The 21,874-nt window shown below is 36.8% G+C and overlaps 1 protein-coding gene across 1 annotated transcript in view; it reads right to left on the reverse strand.

Annotated features, from left to right (window-relative positions):
- The window catches only part of agbl4 (AGBL carboxypeptidase 4), a 764,316-nt gene that overhangs the window by 435,067 nt on the left and 307,375 nt on the right, over positions 1–21,874 (reverse strand). The window contains exon 4 of the mRNA XM_066692363.1: positions 5,123–5,217. Coding sequence (XP_066548460.1) covers positions 5,123–5,217 — 95 coding nt within the window. The remainder of the gene's footprint in view (positions 1–5,122; positions 5,218–21,874) is intronic.

A 21,874-nucleotide genomic window follows, 5' to 3' on the forward strand; every position in this document is an offset into this window, starting at 1 on the left:
AGCAATTTTGCAATTAAAAATTGCCAAAAATTGCTGTGTCCAGATGTATGTGGATAAGTCTCTACCAGCTTTGCACATGTGGAAAAGTCTAAGGGGGGTGAATACTTTTGAAAGCCACTGTACACACATCTTTACCCTGTTCAATCTCTTTGTCCTTGACCTGGGAGCCTCTGTTAGCATCTGTTAGTTGAGCTGATCGGTTTGTTCCCTACAGATACAGCACAATATAATACTATAAAAGCCCAGGAGGCCATGAGCAGAATTGCATTACACACACTGATATTTTAATTCATTTAATAGAGATGCTCAGTAATTCGCTGCTCTATCAATCTAACAAATAAGCAAGTACAGGCCCCAATGCGCTGTGCTGTTGAGGTCATCACTTTGTAAAACAGATACTGTTCTAATACTTTGCAATGTTGAATACAGACAGGAGGAGTCATCTGAACAGCTCAGTACACAGGAGTGGACCTCCCTGGCCATTTGTAGTTGCATTACTTGTGTTGCTTCCGTTGCCCTTTTGTTAAAAGGTACCTAACCTCAGTACCATTTCCAATAATTCCTTAATATGGAGGGTTGGATCTGTAAGGTCTCATAGGAAAGTAGAAACATTTAAAAGCAAACGTCTTAGTGTCATGCGGCAAGCAGCTTCAAAAACAAATTTAATATTATGGTCAAGGTTGGTTGAAGAGCTGCAACATTTGAGTGAAATAAATGGGCAATAGACTTTGTTGATACTGTTTAGATATCAAGGGTGTCAGGTTCTTGTAGTGTTGGAATGCATACAATTCAAATAGGAAAAGGGGTTATTCTGAACAGAAGCCAATGGAGACACAGTTGGAAGTGCCTTGAGTGAAACCACCTTAGAAAAGGAACTATGCCAGCATGGCGGGGTGGTTGTGTGGCAGTGTCAGTCCATATGGTTCTGAATGGTGTCCGAGTGCAAAAAAAAAAAAATCACTTACAGATATTACTGTCAAAAATACACTAGTGGTACAAAAGCGATGTCAACCCCCATGCATAACCTGCTTTCTGTAATTCAGTGTAAATACAGCACTCTATCTCCTCTAATTACTCAACCTCCAGGGCGCAGGGTGGTTCTTTGGTTCTTTGCACTTGGCAATACTCTCTGATCTGATTGCTGTCTATCAGAAGGGAACGTTATATAGCCCCCAGTATTAAACAGGGGCCCACAGAATAACATTTATTGCAGATAGAGATAAAGGTGTCAGCTTCTAGGTTTAAAATGTGAATTTTACAGATAAATACAGCCAAAGCAATCTATTCTCTCTCTCTGTCTCATTTTATATCTTCCTGCACATGTAGCTTTATTAGACAGTGTAAGCTCTCTGCAGCCCTTTTGTTTCATTCAGTTGCTGTAACTTTCACATTATCTGCACTTGCCATAGCAAAATCACAAGCAGATAATGAACTTATTTTATAGAAATAAAATGGCAAAAGCTATTACTGCAACTTGCTGTTACTTAACAGACAAATTTATAGGCTACACTGAACTTTGTTCCCCTCTGGCAGTAAAGTATGTCTACTTTTCTGCAGGACTGGGATTGTGCAGCACAGTTACAACAATGTTGTGGTGCATGTGTGTATTTTTTCTAATTGTCAGTATTACAAACCTGTAGAAATTAGGATTTAGAAACAATGTTTTATATCCAACCACATTATTACATTATTCTCTCAGATAATTTATGTTCCAAGCTGTTCTTTAGGTTGTTTTCTATGTGTTTTCATGTATCCTATTACTTTGGATAATAGATAAGTCCAGAGCTCATACGTATTCAGCATGTGGGTTTGCCTTTAGCTCCATTTACTTGTATGTAGAAAAAGCTAAAATTCTTTTGAAATGTACATATGGGCAGGATTTAGTGGAAAGGAGGCTCCTCGGGCTAGTTATACAAGTAGAGATGCAGCCCTGTGTAGGGAGAGTTGCTGTTTAGCATTTGAAGTTATTTAAATGGAATTAAAGGCCAGTAAAACTGTACTGTATAAAGGAAATTAAAATTAGCAACTGTGAATAAGCAGTGAAACCTGGGCTAGTGAAGAATATTTCTATAGCAAAGTTTTACATTTTAAATTTTGTAGGTTATTATTTTCATTTTTGGCTACTTTGTTTAATAAATATACTTGTTTAGCTGAAGCTGAAATTAGATAAGAACAGAGAGAATATGGCATAACTCATGGAGTGTGCTAAAGGATCATATTTTATAACAATAAGAACAACAGTACAATTATAATTTTGCGTCACAAAGCCATATACAATCATCACCTGTAAGTAAGTAATTAAGCAATTGAGATTGCATTTGAAATTTAGAATTAGAAGTATTTTTCCACTTTTCCTGCACTTATTTTGAGGTCAGCTCCTCCCATGCAACAGATAAACACAGATAGCAGTGGAAATGTTGTGACTGACTTTGATCTAATGGCTACACTAAAGTACACTAAACAATGTCATCATGCCAGCTATCTGCGTAAAGTTTGACTGGATGCTCCCCACAGCTGCAACACAAAGAAAGACCAGCACTTGGCCCATGATCTGCAGATCCTCCAGAAACATTTATCCTGAAATTGCTGCCGCTCCACTTTCTTTAAGTGTTGCCCTCTTCCGCCACCCCCTCCTTTCAATCAGAGCCTGGCGCTCAAAGCGAGTGTGGCAGGAGAGCACATCGCGGTTTGATTAGCAAGCCTGGCGAGAGCCTCTGATGACAGCCACTGACATTTGTAGGCAGGGGTACACTCCGCTGGATCTCTCTGCTTCAGAAATGTTACAGACTCATTTCAATGCACGATGCGGCAAAAGGGGCTTCTTCTTTGGAAAAAAGGGTCAGTAGCAGATGTAACAGCAACATCCAAACGCGGGCATCAAAATCAAAGTCTGTTGTGCAGTCCTTTCTTTTTTTTCTTCTTCCCCTTCATGTATCATTAAACAAAAGGTCTTCAAACATTACTTGTTGACACCTTCTTCCCCAGAACTACATTTGATACAAAGCTATAAAAGCAGCATGAAAATTATCCCCCTTTTGAACTAAGGGCCCCCTCTGTTTTTTTTTTCACTATTGCTGAAAGCTGTTTAGATTCAGGATGCTGACCACCACAGATCTTCACAATTCTGGAGGCTAGGATGTGAAGAGCATCCATCTGTGCAGACACACTGTAAACAAAATCTTAGCTACAATGTTTCTATAAATAGCAAGTGTTATGGCCACCCTCACCAAAATCAAGCAACAGCCAAAATACACTTGGAATATCAACAAGTTGTAACACAGTATTCCTGACATACTTCAGAGACAGATAAATAGGCATGATAAATATCTGTTGAAAGCAAAAGTAGAAGCTCAGCTGACCAACCCAAATGATAAGAACATTAAGAAAAATTAATCAGATAAGGTTTAAAAAATAATACAATTTTAAGAAACAACTCAGTTGAAGACCATGGAGTAACATTTTCCACATTTCACTAAACCCCAAGTACCAACGACTGTCAGATGTTAATACAAGGCACTGATTGGGATCTCCATATCATCACAGATAACAGAAGACACTATATAAAACTATATACTCACTAAAAAAGAACAAATTAATTATTCAAAATGTATTAATATTTAAATAGAAAGAAAATTATGAGCATTTTCTTTTAAACTAAGTTAAACTAACAGTGTATAACTTCTAGCAAGCTGGTGTTAAACATAAAATTGTTTAAATACAGGGATCCAAGGATCATATGATACAAAGGATACAATGATTTATGATAGCTACACAGTGATGCCATTTGGCTTCCAGAAGGTTACTTATTTTAGTGTCAACCTTTCACTTTAACAAAAAAAAAAAAAAAATACTGTGCTTGTTCAAAATTACCTATATCTGGTGTCAAATAATTAATGATACAATACATCCTGACATAATGTTGTTGTATACCACAGAGCAATGTAATATTGAATTAGTTGCCCGAGCTCATTTCAGTAATAAGGTTTGCTATGGTAACCATGGGTCGTTGTCTACCATACCATTGTCTTGTGTATATGTATGTATAGGGCATTTGAACATTATCATACTGTACTGAACGTCAAGTCAATCCAGATTTACTGTGTTTTACCAAACCAGACAATATTCCATTTCAATCTAGGCCTCAAGCCTCAAGCCAGTTGTGAAGCAGTCTTGATGGAGGCTGCTGTATTTCACAGGCATCTCCATCTAATTGTCTCTTCCTATTAGTGTGTGACCAGCAACTGGCAGCCACAGGGATTCTCATGGCAGAAATGTTGCATTTCAATTGCTGCCCTTGATAGACTGATGGCAGATGTCAAGTCTCTTCATGAATGGGTACCCTCTATTATACCTCTTCACATGTTAGATGCCTGTTTAAGCTACTATGACATTATTACATCTTTGCCTTTACTAGGCTCAAGCAATTATCTTAGTTACACATGACCTGGCTACTTTTCTTACAGATTATTGGACTGCTTTAGTTTGTGTAGGAAGGGTGGTCACCTTTAAGTCAGCCAGAATAGAAGACTGCAACTTTCACCACTGAATAAAAAAAATGCACACTATAGTACCAAATATTTATAGATAGAAGCCTGAAACAAAATCAAAGATGGGCTCCATTTATACCTTGGGCAGGAAGAGTGAATGTCAAATCAAGATCAGTTCAATATCAAGTCATATCTTTTTACAGACCATGTGTATTACAGTTCAATAATTGGGTGGAGAAATACCAGATTTGACAATGTCCAGAACAAAGCATGTTGTGATTTTCTATGTCAGCGCATTGTCTTCCTCCCTTCTGGACACTCATTGTCATGGAAACAACATATCTCTAGCATCGTCATTTCAAATGTCAAGTCTGCAGAAGATTTAAATACTTACAGATGCTCTGAGAAAAATGAGAGCACTGGTTACCCAACTAGCTGATTTTAGTTTCAACAAGACAAGGTAGTGAAAGACATTGAATGAAGGCATGATTAGTGCTGAAGGCAGGCTACTGTTGTTACATATATATTTCAGTCACATTAAATCAACACTTCTATTTTAATGTGAAACATAGACAGAAAAAAAACATTATGCAGCATTTTCTTAATCAAAAATAAAGAGCTTAAAAGTCCCTTACCATTTTGGACGACTTGTAGATTTCACCACCGGAGACATTCCATCCCTGTACAGGCTCTTGGTCTTACTGAAGTTGACAATATTGAAAATCACCCTCTGGAAACAAGAAGAAAAGTAGATAATTTATGACGAGACTTTCAAAAGTCCAATTAGTACAATCTTACCAGGCCTACTACAAGCCTGTAATAAAGCTCAGAACATAAGAGAACATAAAGAGAATAGAACATAAAGTAAACTTACAATTAGCAATAGCAATCAAAATCCAAAAGAGATTGTATAGCAGTGACTGACAGTTTGCCACACATATATTAAGAAAGATAGATGTTTGGTTATATTTTCACCCTGAAATTGTTTCAATTATCACCGGATGGTGATACTTAAATATTTCTTCCTACTGCTAGTTGCTGCAGGGTATTATTAAAGTTTCTTACAGGATACATTTATGCTTGTAATTTTAAAGTATCTTATAAAATCTAAATTTAAATTGCACATAAATAGCCGATAAAACAGATCAATAATAATTAGGCTACATATTGTAGGCAACAGGTCCTCACAGTCTTTTAGGTGTGCTGGCTAAAAGACAAATTCAATTTGGAACTTTGTAAGAATGTTACAACTGAGAGCATGTGGCAGTGGCAGTGTGGGATAAAGCAGGACCAGTGGAAGAAGAAAAATTAAAACAAAATTCATTCACCAGCCCTTAAATAGGTGTGGATGTGTTCCCCAGGCCTGCAATTTACTGACTGGATGGTGTGAGAATTCTGTTGCAGGCTGTGTTCCTATTAGTTGGCTAATCAGTCCATATCAGTTAGACCAGAGGTTTCAAACTCAATTCCTGGAGGGCTATGTGTATGGTGGTTTTCGTTCCAAACGAGTCCTCAATTTCTTAATTTGTCTAATTAATTATTCAATTTGATATATTTAAACAATATATTGCAAGGTATTTTACAGTTGATGGTCTAAAAATACATTTGATTCATAGTACAATATCTTATAAAATACCCTGGCCCTGGATATTTGTTTAAATGTATGTAGGTAATTAAACAATTAGATCAATTAAGTAATTGAGGACTCGATTGGAATGAAAACCAGCAAACACACAGCCCTCCATGGATTGAGTTTGAGACCCCTGAGTTAGACAGTACTCCAGACCTGCATTCAACTAAGAGTGTATTTGCCCTGGCATATAGACACCACAGCACCAATGCACCATGGAAAGATTTTATTGGCAAGTATGCAAACACAACAAACAACAACACAAATACATGAAATGTAGATTTCAATTCCAATCCAATAGTTATCCGTTCTCATACCTCTTATTTTTTCTTAACATATTTTTTATTATATCTTCTTATTTTCTAAATATTTCTGATCAGTTGACTCCTGTAAGGACCGTTTACTTTTGAACAATAAGTCAATTGGCCAGGTAAATCTTGTTTTGTAATTAGCAACATGAATGTCATATCTTGATTGTTCCCCCATACTTTCACTCCAGACAATGCAATCAGTCAGTCCTCTATAACAGGGTGTCAGACTCTGACATTTCTGCAGGCTCTTCAGATGTGTGTTCTACCCTGGCTCCTTGGCAATTAATTGCCCTGAATATTTCAGTGAATAGATTTTCTGTGAAATCCTTATATTGTTATATAGGTATCCACCTTTGAACCAAGTGGATCTTATAAGTCAACTACTGTTAAAGGGCTCGAACAAGATTACATATGTCCAACTGAGCAAATAATTTGATTTAAGAAACGGACAGTAGAAAAGAAAACTAGCAGACACAAACTGGGATAAATGACAAATATTGTTTTTCTTACATCATTGTACATCTAATCCTTGGCCTTAAATGTAGTTTGCCTTGCAGATTTGTTTCTCTGTTTACTGCATTAAAGGTCATATGTCGAGTGCCTAATTCACTCTCAGGTGAATCAGTGTCTGGGGTAGTACTGTGAAGTACTGTGAAGATAACTGCTTACATGTGAAAATCCATTCACTTTAACGCACATGCACAGTCATCTAGATGGCACTGCCCTCAGAGACACTTTCTCTGCAAAGTAGCAGAATGGAATTAGAACAACATGCATACAATGATGGTTTAGAACTGCAAATTGCAAGTATTGTAAATGCATTTTACAGGGTATGCTGAGAATCAACAGAGAACAAAGCAACTGCATCCTCTTTGCTCTTTTAAGTGTTGCAATAGTGAGGAAGCAATTCCAAATTGTAGATTGTCAGTGAACTTCTATTTATCTGGAAAAACCTTAAAAGTTGAACCTAAAAATAAGTCGAGCCAAAGGAGATAATTAAACTGTTTGAGAAGGTGAGCATTTGAGAATAATCAAACAACTCAAGAAAAGTAAATCACCTTCCATGAAATGCTGCAGTGACAGTTGCTTAACTCAGGTGATTGCAGGAAGACAAACTTAAGAAACTCTGCATTGGATCTGTTTTAGCATGTAACGATAAGCAAATCGATTTCCACAAAGGGGGTGTGCCCGAGATAAAGGGAACTATGATTTGTATTTATTTTTCTTCTCTCTTCAAAAATGTAACAACAAACAGATTTAGCCAAAACTTATCTGCAGATATAGAAAAAAAAAACTGTTCCCCAAGAAATCTGCTCTGAGCAGCTGTGCATGGCAAAGCAAACAAGCCACCAGCAGGTCATCGCGGCTTTAAAAGGAAAACGCACAGAAGGGTGAATAATATTTCATGCCTTCCAAGTATGTGTCCACTTTCCTCTGGGATTCTGATTAGAATGAGTTTTAAAAAATAAATAAAAGATAATAATAATAATAATAATAATAATAATAATAATAATAATAATAATAATAATAATCAGCTTCTAGTAAATTACTCCTATTTATAGGTGATATTAAATTATCGAATAAGGTAAGATGCTGGAGTAAACTGTGTGATGCTGAAATCCTATTAATCCCCCTCTGCCCTCAATGTAGAAACAGGGATTGTGGCAGCCTGATTTAGACCCAGGTAAAATGACATTAAACTGATGTTAAGACTGGCAGCAGGCTCCTGTACTGAGGAGATAAGACCATTGCTGCTGGCATTTCAATTACACTTTACTGCCCTGGACATCTGTTGCCATCATACTTTCCGCTTTTTCCTTCGGCAAAGCACATCCTCATTCTCTTGCTCACACAAACCTTTTAAGAAATTCAGATTGTCTTATTTAGTTGTTAAGATTCATGCCTTTACTCTATTTGTTAAGCGCATTTAACTCAGAATGGGTTATTCAGTACGACACAACGGAAGGCAATAGAAGCCTAGTGTCTTTGTGAGGTATGGTGATTAATAATAGTTTTTATTCTGTATCTTTATTTTAGTAAAGATAAGGATGCAGAATAACATTATACAACTTGAAAGGAAACAAAGTTTAACCACAAAAGGTTGCTTTGGGAGACTGCAAGGAGGCTGGCTGGTGCTAATTAGCTTGGATGGCTTGAGATTAAAGAATTATGGACATCTAGGTTTGATAAAACAATAACATAAAAAAAACTTTCCTTATTTTCTGATACAGTGCTTCATAGCTGCCTGAATATAGACACTGATAGTCAGTCAAACACTTGATAAATGTTTGTGAAGCCAAAGAGTGTAACATTATCTGCATTCTAAATGCTTTACAGAAACAAAATGTTACAATAAGTTCACATCTATAGTCGTTAAGCAAATTATATAGGCGATGAACCTATACAAGCATTATTCATGTAATAAAAAAAAATCTAAATTATTTCAGAAGTGAGTGGACTCAAAATCCAACTTGATAAATGCATTTTAACATTAAAATCAGAAACAAGATACTCTAGTCATAAGACAACAAAGCTGAAGTTCTGTATCAATGTTACGTAAATAGTTAGTAACTCAATTAAATATGATTGTATAGGTTGTTATTTATCATTATTAATATCATATGCATTGAATATTAACTGCTAATGTTAATATAAAGTGTAATGAAATGTACAGTTGATGTTTGTCATTGCAGTATGTTGGAATAATAGTTAGCTTAATAAGAGGGGGAAAAGTACATACAAATCAACAATTTAGCTCCTTGACACACTAACAACTCTGTGTGGATATAGAAGGTAGAGTTCCATCAATTGATGTCTTCTGAAATATGCCTCCAAAGACATGGTATTACTATTATAATGGTGTGCATTTCACATAGCTTGAGTTTTACCGCACAGCAAGTCCTCCTGCTGGACATACCAGGAGGACAGAGCAATGAGCTGACTGTGCCACTGTTAGGATAATTGCTTAATGGGTTGGAACCAAGAGCAATTATTCAAATGGAAAATGTTATTTCCACAGAAATGGAGATCACTGAGGGTGAAATAGTTAGGCAGAGTGAATTTTTCTTATAGTCATATTTGTATTCTTATAAAAGCTTTCTACCAACCAGATACGTAGTTATTTGGAATTCTTGTTCCATGCTTTGAAAGACTAGCATTCACAGTATTATTCTGTATTGTAATTGTGCTAATCTACTTTACTACTTTATATATAGAAACTGGCAGATAGAGAGACAGACAGATAGCTAAATGATCACTTGTATGTATTCAGACAGTGTCCTTCCATCTTCCCACTACAGATTAAAATGGTTATTCACTTGACTCAGCATCTGCACATGATAACACTAAATGTAAGACCATCAATGTGAAAGAACTTCCCAATGTCATTACTAAAGAATGAGGCTATACCAAATCAAAACAACTTATTTCCCGCAAATCACACAGTACAAAGCTGTACTCTATCGTGGTTTAATTTATTGATTGTTAGAAGTCACTTTATACTATTTACAATCAAAACATAATATAGTATGTAGTTGTTACCATATAAACCAATACAATGCCAATGCTGAATCAGGTTTCATAATATGAAATGCAGCCATGCCTTGATAATGTTTTGAATGGGAAATAAAAAGTATTTTATCTGACCTTCCAATTCTCAGAGACCCTAGATTTAGATCTTAATTGTTCATTGGTTTAATGTAAACTTTAGTAACCCCATAAGCATTGTCTTATATTAAGCAGAAGTACTACAATTAAACAGTCTTGCCAAGTCTATTTTGATAGTTTGGCAAATAATGCTTACAGAAAGAAGCTGTAAATCTTGTTTAATATATTTCATAGAGAGGATGAAGCAAAGATAAATACATTTAAAAATTATGTTATACAATTTGCAATTCAATTTTGAGAATATTAATTTTAGTTCTATACTGTGCAACATATAAAAATAAAGATCTGACTATTATAATTAAAAAATATATGTCTGGGATATGCATCTGCAGCTGAAGCAAAGTACACTATAGACTCAAAAATGAGCCGGTGTCATCAACAGAAGCTTGTAATCAAAACAAAACCTGGATTTTTTTTTTTCTGAAAGATGTTCTGACATTTGACAATGTTTAAATGCTGCAATCATGTTTTTTTTCCCATTTGATAAAAGGAAATCAAGATTACTCTGATCCAAAATATCAGGATCATTCTGATCCTACTCAGGTATATTTAACTGTTAAATATGACACATATGTAACATGTCTTTAAAAATAATATATTGTATTATCCACAGTTGTAATCATAGTTCTATTCATTTTGTTATATATTTAATAATAATGTGTATCTGATGAGTATGATGGCCCTGAAAAGCAAAACATAACGACAAAAAGAAAAACGCAAATGCAAAAAGAAAAACGTTTTTATGGAGAGCACAATTTAAATGGTATATTGCATTTGTCCAGTAGGCTATTTACACTAACATATTTTTGTATGTCATGGAGAAGTAAATAAAAGAAGATTCTATGTCAAACATGAATGTCAAACTTTAAATGTAGATGTATAAATCAGTAGATGACAAAGGTATAACTCACTGAACATCCAGCAAGTCGAACCTGCTACTATTCTATTAAACATATATCAAGGTGTTGTGCTTGAGGCTCTGGAGATTTAGTGAAATTGTTTCTATCAATTATGTAAAATAATGTTTCTTTAGATTGTCAAAATGTAACCTTGGTTGCCAGGGTTTATTGATGTATGTACAGTATTGATGTTTTATTCTCAAAACCAAGTAAATACGTGTAGTCTTATGGTTATACAATACTAAATTGTGAATTAATCCAAATCAGAAATTGTAATAGTAATAGATCAATTTTGATTGGATTATGAGCTGAAAAGTGGGTGAAGATTGCCCTCAGGAGAACTGAAAGTATTGAAAATAAAAGAGGGATTGAAGAGCCCATAATTATATGAATGTAACATGCTACACTGTGTAAACAGAAGAAAGGGCACTTCTGTAACAGTCTAATATAAAAGGTAAAGATAGTACTGAAATCATTCAAACTCTGAAAACAGCATGGAAAATTGCCCATGGGTAGATCTTTTAATTCTCTCCTCTACCAGAACTGGATGTGAGTGAACCATGTTTGGGGGCTGGAAATAGTTGAGAGCCTATATCATTCTAGGGGGGATTTCCAAAAAGGTTTTAATGTAAGAGCTGGCTAGTCTCCCAAGAAAAACTTTCCACCTCAATATTTAATTGTGGTTCATTTCATAAGTGATCTGTTCTGGAAGAAAATGTATATTTGTAAAGCCAGATTATTTTACATAATTTTATACAATACACTGTGGATTAGTGGTTAGGGCTCTGCACTTATAACTGGAAAGTTGTGGGTTCAAATCCTAGGTGGGGCAATGCTGTTGTACCCTTGAGTAAGGTACTTCACTTAGTTTGCTCCAGTAAAATGCCCAGCTGTATAAATGGGTACAAATGTAAGTTGCCCTGGATAAGAGTGTCTGCTAAATGACAAGTAATGTTATAAATAATAAGTCATAAACATTAATTTAGTTATAAAACAACTGTTATTGTAACCTTCATTTAATGTTATATATATTGTGATGCCATGCACAGTGAAGAGCCCCCCTGAACTGCCCTGTACCTCTCCAGATCTCGGTGGATGAAAATAAGCGGCGGGGGGCATGCCCGTTGCTCTTGACTGCCTCTCCCCTCAATATAGCAGGAAGTGTCTGAATTCCTGGGATGGAGAGGCAGAGAGGAGAGCCTGGCAGTAGGAGAAGAGAGTGCAAGTGTTTTTGAACAACTGTAATGACATGAACTTGGATTTTGGAATACGGATAAAGATTGTGGATTGGATTGGGCTGTTAGTTGTGTTCGTGTTTATTTAATTACATGTTTAGAGATGGACCCGTTATATGTGTAGATTAGACCCAATAAAGAGTTTTTGTTTCTGTTTGTCTGTTCCGATTTAAGCACTGCACACTGTCTGTGAATGAGTCATGGTTTCGCACCCTAATTCCCTTGTCATTTTAATTGCTTCAGGCCAAGCATATATACACACAGTAAAATACATTTGTATGTAGTGTTTTTCCCGAAATTATGGTTTTAAAGAATGCTACGCTACTTGTTATGGTGCTTGTAGCTCCCCTCAACCATGTGAAATCACTTGAACACACACTTCCCTGCTTAATATCAACACATTTATTTCCCTTGGCCTCCAAAAAACAATCTTTGGATTTCACATCCTCATTGCCTATTTTAAATAAATAAGTTTCACTTACAATTTGCAAGAAAGTGGAAAAATTATGTCATTTAGATACAAGTGAAGTGGTAATCAAACTCATTAGAGAACAGATATTGGATCAACCGATAGCCTTTTTTTGACTTAAAGGCTAAGAAGGAGCAAATAATGCACTTCTGTAGTATAGCAGTTCAATTAAGCTGGTTTGAAAAGAAGAGGCGTAAGGCAAGCAATGAATCTGGAATTAGATGTAGTGTTTGAGTGTTCAAACATCAATGCAGTGAATGCAAGCCACTATTGACCTGTGATAATAAAGAAGGCTAAGCAATTTCGGGGGCAGATGGGAAGCCTTCTGAATTCTCCTTCAGGTGGCTGAATAGAATCAAGGATACACACAGTATTCGGAAGCTTGCAGTAACTGAAGAGAAGTGTTCGGCTGATGAAGAAAGTGCTACACTGTATTCTGAAACCTTTCAAAAAGTCGTTCAGGTACACCAAACAAATATTCTGCGGAACAAATATTTCATGTAGACGAGGCTGGCGTATTCTGGCATTGCCTGCTTCAAACTATGTCAGCCACAAGAGATGAAAAATAGACCGCAGGATTTAAGGTAGCCAAGGATCATGTCACTGTGATGCTATGTGGAAATGCCACAGGAATCAAGCTCAAACCTCTAGTCATCCAAAACTATGCTCATCCTTCTGCAATTGAAAAATGTCAAGCAATTACCAGTGATGTACAAACACAGCGAAAATGCATGCATGACAAAGTTTGATCATGATGTGGTTTTGCCCATGAAGATAGCAAAGCCACTTTGGTTCTGGGCAATTGTAGAGCACATCCTGATGCAGAAATGCTGATCAATGGAAACAGCTTGGTTGCTTTTCACCTGACAAACATTACTAGCCTGATACAACCATGTACTAAAAACTGGTATAGGAGAAATTTAATTTAACGATAGATCGATGACAAAGCCAAGACTGGTGATATCGATGCCTTCTGCAAATCATACCCTATCAAAAATGCTGTATTTGATCTTCCTCCTGCATGGGATTGCGTTTGTGTTGGAAGAAACTGTGGCTGGCCGTTACATGAAAGTTTCTGGAATGCAGAAAAAAAATATGTGGGCAATCAAAGCGCTGGTATGGTGCTCTACATTGGTGAAGAATGTCTCTGATGAAGCACTAAAAGAAAGAATTTGCATTGCTGATGACGCCCCTGTAACGAATGTAATGACCGACAAAGAACTAGGCAAGTCCAGTTGTAACCCTACAAAAGTGGCAGAAGACTCATATGATGAGGATGAAAGTGATGAACTACCTTGAAAAGCATTTTCTGATGCTCTAGATGCTGTGAAAACTGTAATTTCTGTGAATTGCAAACCAATTATTCCCAGCAGGAAATTATGTCAATTTTCCAATTTGAATATAAAAATCTGTGACAATAAATGTAAATGACTGAAGCAAGAAACTCCATTGTAAAGCATTCTTGAGAGCTTCTAAAGAGTCTGAGACTGCGTTCACACTTATTAAACCGGCTTTTTTTCAGACACCCCGTTCACACTTGCGGTTTTAGGAGGCCTAAGTGCGTTCACATATGCGGGCGAAAAGGCGGCCTAAACGAAATGCATACCGGGAATAAACAAATCTGCTCAAACAAACCAGTGATGCAGGACATTAGGTCTGCTTACAGGTGTATGCGATGTGTTCATAATCACAACTTATTAACTTATTAATATCGATTGGCTATTGTTCGATTCTAAATTTTATTTGAAAGTAATCTTAACCCTTTGCAACCGAAGCTTTCTAAAATAATTTAAAATGTGCTGGTTCAATGGGGAATCTAATTCATATATTTCCCTTTTCAAATGTCTATCTTCGGTTCTGCAAGTTTAAGTGCTGTTATACAATTCACGAAAGCGAAGCACCTTTATTAGGACATCTGCATTAAATCACAAAAAATTGTATGCATTCGTATGCAATCGTACGCATCGAAAGCAGCCTCTGTGATGCGTCTATACTGATATCAGACAGAAGCGCTGTGCACTTCCTGCGGTTTGTTTTTTAACTTTTTCTTCCATCCACATTGTAAACAGCGCTTTAATTTCTGCATCGTCCCAGTTGTCACCTCTAACGCTGGCATTTGTGATTGTACTGCTCAGCTCAATATAACTGCATTTCGGATAGGATAGTAAACAGCTGGTCTCGTATTAAAATGCACTGATTTGAATGATTTAAATGTATATCGTTTTAATGCAAAATGCGGATAATTAATAAAGTTACCTGGTCCCGTTCAAATTTCACAATGCAATTTCCACGTGTAAAATGCATGCTGTTAAATTTCAGACTTCAAAAGTTCAATCATAATTATTACAAGAAAAAACAATAGCAAGTTTACCAGCTACACACTTTTTTATTTTAATCGAGCGAGTACTGTTTACATTATAACTCATTACTTAGCCTAGACTTTTATAATATATATAAAGATGTGAGCTAGCGAAATGTATCACTACATTCAAGGCTATATATCGATATGACATTCAAACAATATAGAGACAATACTGTGTGTCCTGCAGCGCTGTAGCTGCGTCAGTGTCCATGTTTACTCTGTGTTTATTCCGCATCTCTCTGATTCAACACGCAGTCTCTGGGGGCGGGGCTTGAGTTGCATCACACGCTGACGCTTTTCACCCGCCCCAGGGACCGGCCTAAATCTGAAGTGTGAACGGGGTCTCAGGGTATCGTCAAATGCATCCTGACACCAATACCCAAGATTCCCAGTAAAATACTTATTTATTTCCTTCATATGCTTATTAAAATGTTTTGCCTAAAAGAAAACATGCAATAAACATTTGCATACGATACTGTATATTACTTTATTTGCCCATACAGGCCGGAGGCAGCATGAACGCTCTTGGGGGACGTTCACTGGGTGGCACAGCATGCATTACAACAGCTTTTTCTGTTTAAAAAAAAAAAATATATATATATATATATATATATATATATATATATATATATATATATATATATATATATATAATTATTATTATTACAGCACGACAATGTAACATCTAAGCCAAGTTAAGTACTTAATACAATGAGCAGCCCTCTGCAATGTGAATACATGGGTTCACATATAGGCTACACAAAGTTACCGTGAAGTAAGGAATGCACATATAATGCTTACTTTCAACTGGCAATTCCAAACTGAACATAAAATTCATAGTCTTATAAACAATCCAATTCCCTTGGACGCAATTATTTACTAGGGCAAATTATACCAATTGGAAAGATTACAGGCTATTATTGATACCTATTTTTTCTACTAAACGTGACAGCACTGCAGCTCAGCTACATTATTATTCAATGCAATTATGAATATGAGCAAAGTAACATTTTAACATTTTACATTTCAATAAAACACTATCACAGCATGTCTATTATTCATAGCAGAGTGCTTTAAAAATTAACAGAATTTTTTGAGAGTTACGGTTTGTGTTTTTTTGGGCTTGGTTTATTTGGAATGTGCTTGTTTGGGGAGCCTACACTTACTTAGCTGACATTTTCTAGTTATCCAGAAGCGTCATGTGTGTAACAAACTAATAAAAACAGGGAGTAGGTGTAGTACCGAGGGTATTATTATTATTATTTATAGATGTATTTTGAATCCAGAATTAATCAAAACGAAAAAAAAAAAGACATTAATTCATACAATAATTTGTATGTGTTTCTATGGATGCGTTCACAAGACGCAGACTTTCACAATTCTGGCCAGAATCTGCAGATTAAAAAGATTCTCAGAAAACCATTGGCTAAATTAGTCAAAGTTTGCGCAGAATAACAGAAGTCTGCGTGTCATGAACACCCTATATCATATAGTAATCGAGGGCCAATTTCAACAAACTTGTTGGTAGGCCTACGGAGCTGCGTACTAACCACGGGATCATCCGCAGTTAGTTTGCTGATTTCAGTTCATTGCAAATGACCCTTCAACCACATCGCTGGAGAGTTTGTTCCAGATTGTGACGCCTCTCTGTGTGAAGAAGTGTCTCCTGTTTTCTGTCTTGAATGCCTTGAAGCTCAATTTTCATTCGTGTCCCCAGGTCTGTGTGTCCCTGCAGATCTGGAAAAGCTCCTCTGGTTTGAAGTGGTCAATGCCCTTCATGATTTTGAAAACTTGAATCAAGTCCCCGCATAGTCTCCTCTGTTCCAGGGTGAAAAGGTTCAGTTATCTCAGTCTCTCAGAGTAGGACATTCCCTTCAAACCTGGAATAAGTCTGGTTGCTCTCCTCTGAACTGCCTCTAGAGCAGCGATATCTTTCTTGAAGTGTGGTGCCCAGAACTGTACACAGTATTCCAGATGAGGTCTAACTAGTGCATTGTACAGTCTTAACATTACTTCCTTTGATCTAAATTCTACACTTTTGACAATATACCCTTACATTCTGTTTGCCTTTTTTATTGCTTCCCCACATTGATTGGATGGGGAGAGTGAGGAGTCCACGTAGACTCCTAGGTCTTTCTCATGTGTTACTTCATCTAGTTCTATTCCTCCCATAGTGTAATTATAGTGGACAGTTTTGTTACCTGCATGTAATACCTTGCACGTGTCCACATTGAATTTCATCTGCCAGGTGTCGGCCCACAACTGAATATTATCCAAGTCCCTTTGAATAGCCTGTGCTGCCGAGATTGTATCTGCTGAGTCACCTATTTTAGTATCAACTTTGCTAACTATCCCAGAGTCCAAATCATTAAATAGATTAGAAAAAGCAAAGGCCCTAGTACTGATGCCTGTGGAAATCCACTAACAACCTTAGAAGCAACTCCTCTAATCAACACCCTCTTTTTCCTATACATCAACCAGTTCATAATCCATCTACTTACATTACCCTGAATGCCTACTGCTTCCAATGTGAGGATCAGTCTTTGGTGTGGAACCTTATCAAAAGCTTTTTGAAAATGTAAGTTTATCATATCATATGCTTTCACGTGATCTACAGCTACAGTTGCATGTTCAAAATATTCTAATAAATTTGTAAGAAATGATCTGCCTCTCCAATAATATGGTTTTCATTAAGATGCTCTATTTTCTGTCTAATCATCTAATCACTGATTGTTAACCTGTGGCATGTTATCCATTTTTTCTTTAGTAAAAACCTCTGTGAAATACTCATTTAGAACATTTGCTACATCTTCCAAGATACTTCAATTTTTTACCTTTATCTGTTTCACTTCCTCCTTTATTGACCTCTTGCTCTTTTCTTTCCTGATCTCTTTGCAGTTCAACATATTCTTTGTATTTTGTTTTGTCTCTATCCCTTTTGTATGCGCTATACAACTTTTTATTTCTCTTCATATTTTTGTGCATACTTCTATTAAACCATTTTGGCTAATGATTTTTGGTCCTCAATTTGCATTTTTTTTTTTGTTCAAATACTGAAAATATAAATATAAATAATTTCCCTAATTTCTTTAAGTACTGTTGGAAATATACCATCTGGCCCAGGTGATTTGTTTGTTTTTAATTATGCTAGTCCCTTTAGTACCTCCTCCTCATTTATCCTGATTTCTCTTAGGATTTGACTGGACTGATTGTCAACCTGTGGCATGTCATCTGTCTTTTCTTTTGTAAAAATCTCTGTGAAATACTCATTTAGAACATTAGCCACATCGTGTTCATTTTCCAAGATACTTCAATTTTTGCCCTTTATCTGTTTCACTTCCTCCTTTATTGACCTCTTGCTGTTTTAGTATTGAAAAAAGCTTTTGCATTAGTTTTAGCTCCACCTTATATAGGCAATATTAACATTACATAATCTTCCTTGAAATACTTTTTTTTAATTATTAAATTGTCGCATGGTGAGCATTTGTCACCAGTGTGAAATGCTATGTTGCCGCAAGTGCTGCACTACATCAAGGCACCATGCAGACAGTGAAGGAGTGCAAGGAGGCCGCAGCCTACAATCTCCCTTCAAAAACTGCGTAGTCAGGAAATGAGACCGAGGGGGGTCGCTATCAATCTGGACATGACATGCAGAGATGGCCACCAGATACACTTTGAGTGTTGGCGGGGACTTGCTCTGGTCCAAACAGCTCTTGTAAGAATTGTAATATGACCCCAATGGATCATGACCCCTGTCTTGGCACCAGGTGCGAAATGTCCGCCAGCGGTAGGAATACTGCGATCTCATAGAGGGAGCTCTCACCAACTGAATAGTGGCTACTACCGTGTCTGACAGACCCCAGGCCATCAAGTCATCCCGCTCAGGGGGCAGGCCCAGAGCTGGAGCAGGTGCCAGAGCGTGCCCTGCACCTGGGACAACAAGTCTGGGAGCTCCCAAGGCTCTCCATTCAGGAGGGAGGTCAGGTCTGCAAACCAGAATCTGCGAGGCCACCGGGGTGCTATTAACAGAATTGTCACTCGTTCTCGCCTGATCTCACCTCCTTGCCAATTGATATAGGCAACCACCGCTCCGAACCAACACATGTCTGTCCTGTAGGACTGGCAGACAATGACACAGTCCAAGGAGCACTGCTTGTAACTCTAGGATGTTGATGGTTAAATTGTGAGGGCTCGGCCACCAGCACGCCGAAGTGACTTCCAGCACGCCAAACTGACTGGGACTTGGCGTGCTTGATTGTGGCAACGGTGCATCTGTAAAGACCTGAACCACAAAATCAGTGCAGTTGTAATACTTTCCAAGAGAATAGTACTGTTCAAAAAGAGAACACGCAATCATGGCAGGTTAATAAAGCTCCATCAGATGTAACACCTTGTAATATTTCTGTATTACATGTGAAGGTTTACACAAAGACACCATTTTAATCAAACCTGTCAACACATTTTCACAGTATATTCAAGGAAGGAATCTGGTGAGACTCAGTAAACTCTATACAATATCACCATATCATCATAATTACAAGGTATGATTCAGCAAGTAGATATGGTGCTGAGTCTTCATTTTTTCATTTTGTTTAATAATATCTCCTCTATTGCAGTTTTGCTACAACTTACTTTAAAACATCTAATTGTGAAATGCTTTGAAAAGGTTATTTGCCAAAATTTGCCGAATTAATCCCATTTTACCTGTAAAATAAATATGCAGTAGGCCTATGTCTTAAATAAATGACAGATTAAGCACAAGACATAGGCAGTTCATAATTCCTACTTGGGAGTCCATGAGCAAACACAATCCTAGCCTTGGTCTTGACCTGAAATAGGTAGTGAAAATCTGTTTATGTTCATGTTTGTGTTCCTCAACCTTCCAGTGACTCCTACAAAGTAAACTGCCAATACGGCTAGGCTCAGATAACCTAGATGGAACTCCATGCTGCCAAGAAAAAACACCTCTGAATTATTAATTTTGGAACGAAAAGCTTATTTAGACACACAACGATCTGGAGTCCTTCAGGCTCAAGTGTAGGTAGCAGTGGTGTAATGAAATATTAAATGTCCTTCTAAACTGAGAACAAAAGCTAGGCTAAACATATGTATTATTGTCGCTCTCTCTGAGTACTCAAATCTTTATGTATTTATGGTACAGTTTTTTTTTTAAGTAAGCATGGAAATTACTATATAATTAAACTAGAGAGAAGATAATCTCTTCAGTGAATGATTCGTTTTGAGGCAAGTTCTGTTAAAACAGTTAGTGTTACATTTCTCAGAGCTGGTCTGAAATGGGCCTCTCAGAGTATGGAGTGGAGTGTGCAGCAGCAGGCAGGCGTGGGGGGGGTTGCTTTATAACTCAGGGGAACATGCTTCTCCATCACAGCCGCTCTGCCTATTGCTAATGGCAGCTCTCATGTTACTCTCTGGCAGGCTTTGATCATTTGATGGCCCTAAAGCATTTGCAAACAGACAACCACATACGTTCACATTGGTACAGGCTACTACTGCTTGCTAAAACACAGGCCTTCAGTCCTGCATTCCAGCAAAATCCTGAGTGTATTTTTTTGTTTGTCCTTTTACAAATTGTCCTTTTACAAATTTTACTAACCAACAAAGTGAAAGGCTCCATGGTCCAGGTTTTCACACTTTAATTTACATGTAGCACACAGCTACCTTCATACATATGCGTGCATAGGACAGCAAAGTGAACATGAAGGGACCAGAGACCACAGAAAGATCTGGTAAGGTGGCATCTTGTCTTTCTATATAATAATCAAAAGTTTGATTATAGCTATACTGCAGGGAATGTGACCTATGACAATGTAAAAATTACCCCAAACAGTCCTTGGTGCTTTAATACACCTGCACACAACATATGCTCTGTCTATAAAGTTATACTATATCTATTTTATTTTTCATTTCTTTCTTTACAGGAAACTGCAAGCTCTGTAACTGCACAAAAAGCAGAAAGAATTATAAATGAAAGAAACTGGAAATCCTCACCAGCTTTTTCTTGGTATGTTTATCAAGAGTTTACTTTTCTGCTTCTCTATTCAGTATTATTTCTTAAACATTAAGGTTTCCTTTCTTTCATTTTTATTAGATACCGGGACTTTTTTAAAAGACGTGATATATGTTCAGATGTTGTCAAATGTCAAACTAGATTTAATAAATAAAGTAAACCTGGCGGTTAACATTTTTGGAAGTATTCTCATCATCGGGAGTACATCTGAGCTCCATGTATAAATTATTCTAGACATATTTTTCCACATTTTTGGAACACAACAAAACAATATGATGAGGTAATTTTGAAACACAGTTTAAACCAGTGCAATATCATTTCATGCATTATTGTGCTGTGGTAGAGCTTTTATTTCATTTTATTGAGATCTTAAAGTAGTTTCCAACAATTTTCCAGAGTGATACTGCAGAATAAAATATCTTAAAACTATTAGCCTGCAACCAGTGTACACAGGAGACAACCCAAACACAAAACAAGAAGTACAAGTTCCCTAAAGAGCACTTATTATGCTAAGACACTCATACAGACAACAAATGTGGGGGAAAGGGAATTTTGAAACAAATCAGATAGGTAGAATCTGTGAGGATTATATATATATATATATATATATATATACACTCACCTAAAGGATTATTAGGAACACCATACTAATACTGTGTTTGACCCCCTTTCGCCTTCAGAACTGCCTTAATTCTACGTGGCATTGATTCAACAAGGTGCTGAAAGCATTCTTTAGAAATGTTGGCCCATATTGATAGGATAGCATCTTGCAGTTGATGGAGATTTG

The sequence above is a fragment of the Amia ocellicauda genome, chromosome 19 (genome assembly GCF_036373705.1).
Source record: "Amia ocellicauda isolate fAmiCal2 chromosome 19, fAmiCal2.hap1, whole genome shotgun sequence".
In the NCBI taxonomy this organism is placed as follows: Eukaryota; Metazoa; Chordata; class Actinopteri; order Amiiformes; family Amiidae; genus Amia; species Amia ocellicauda.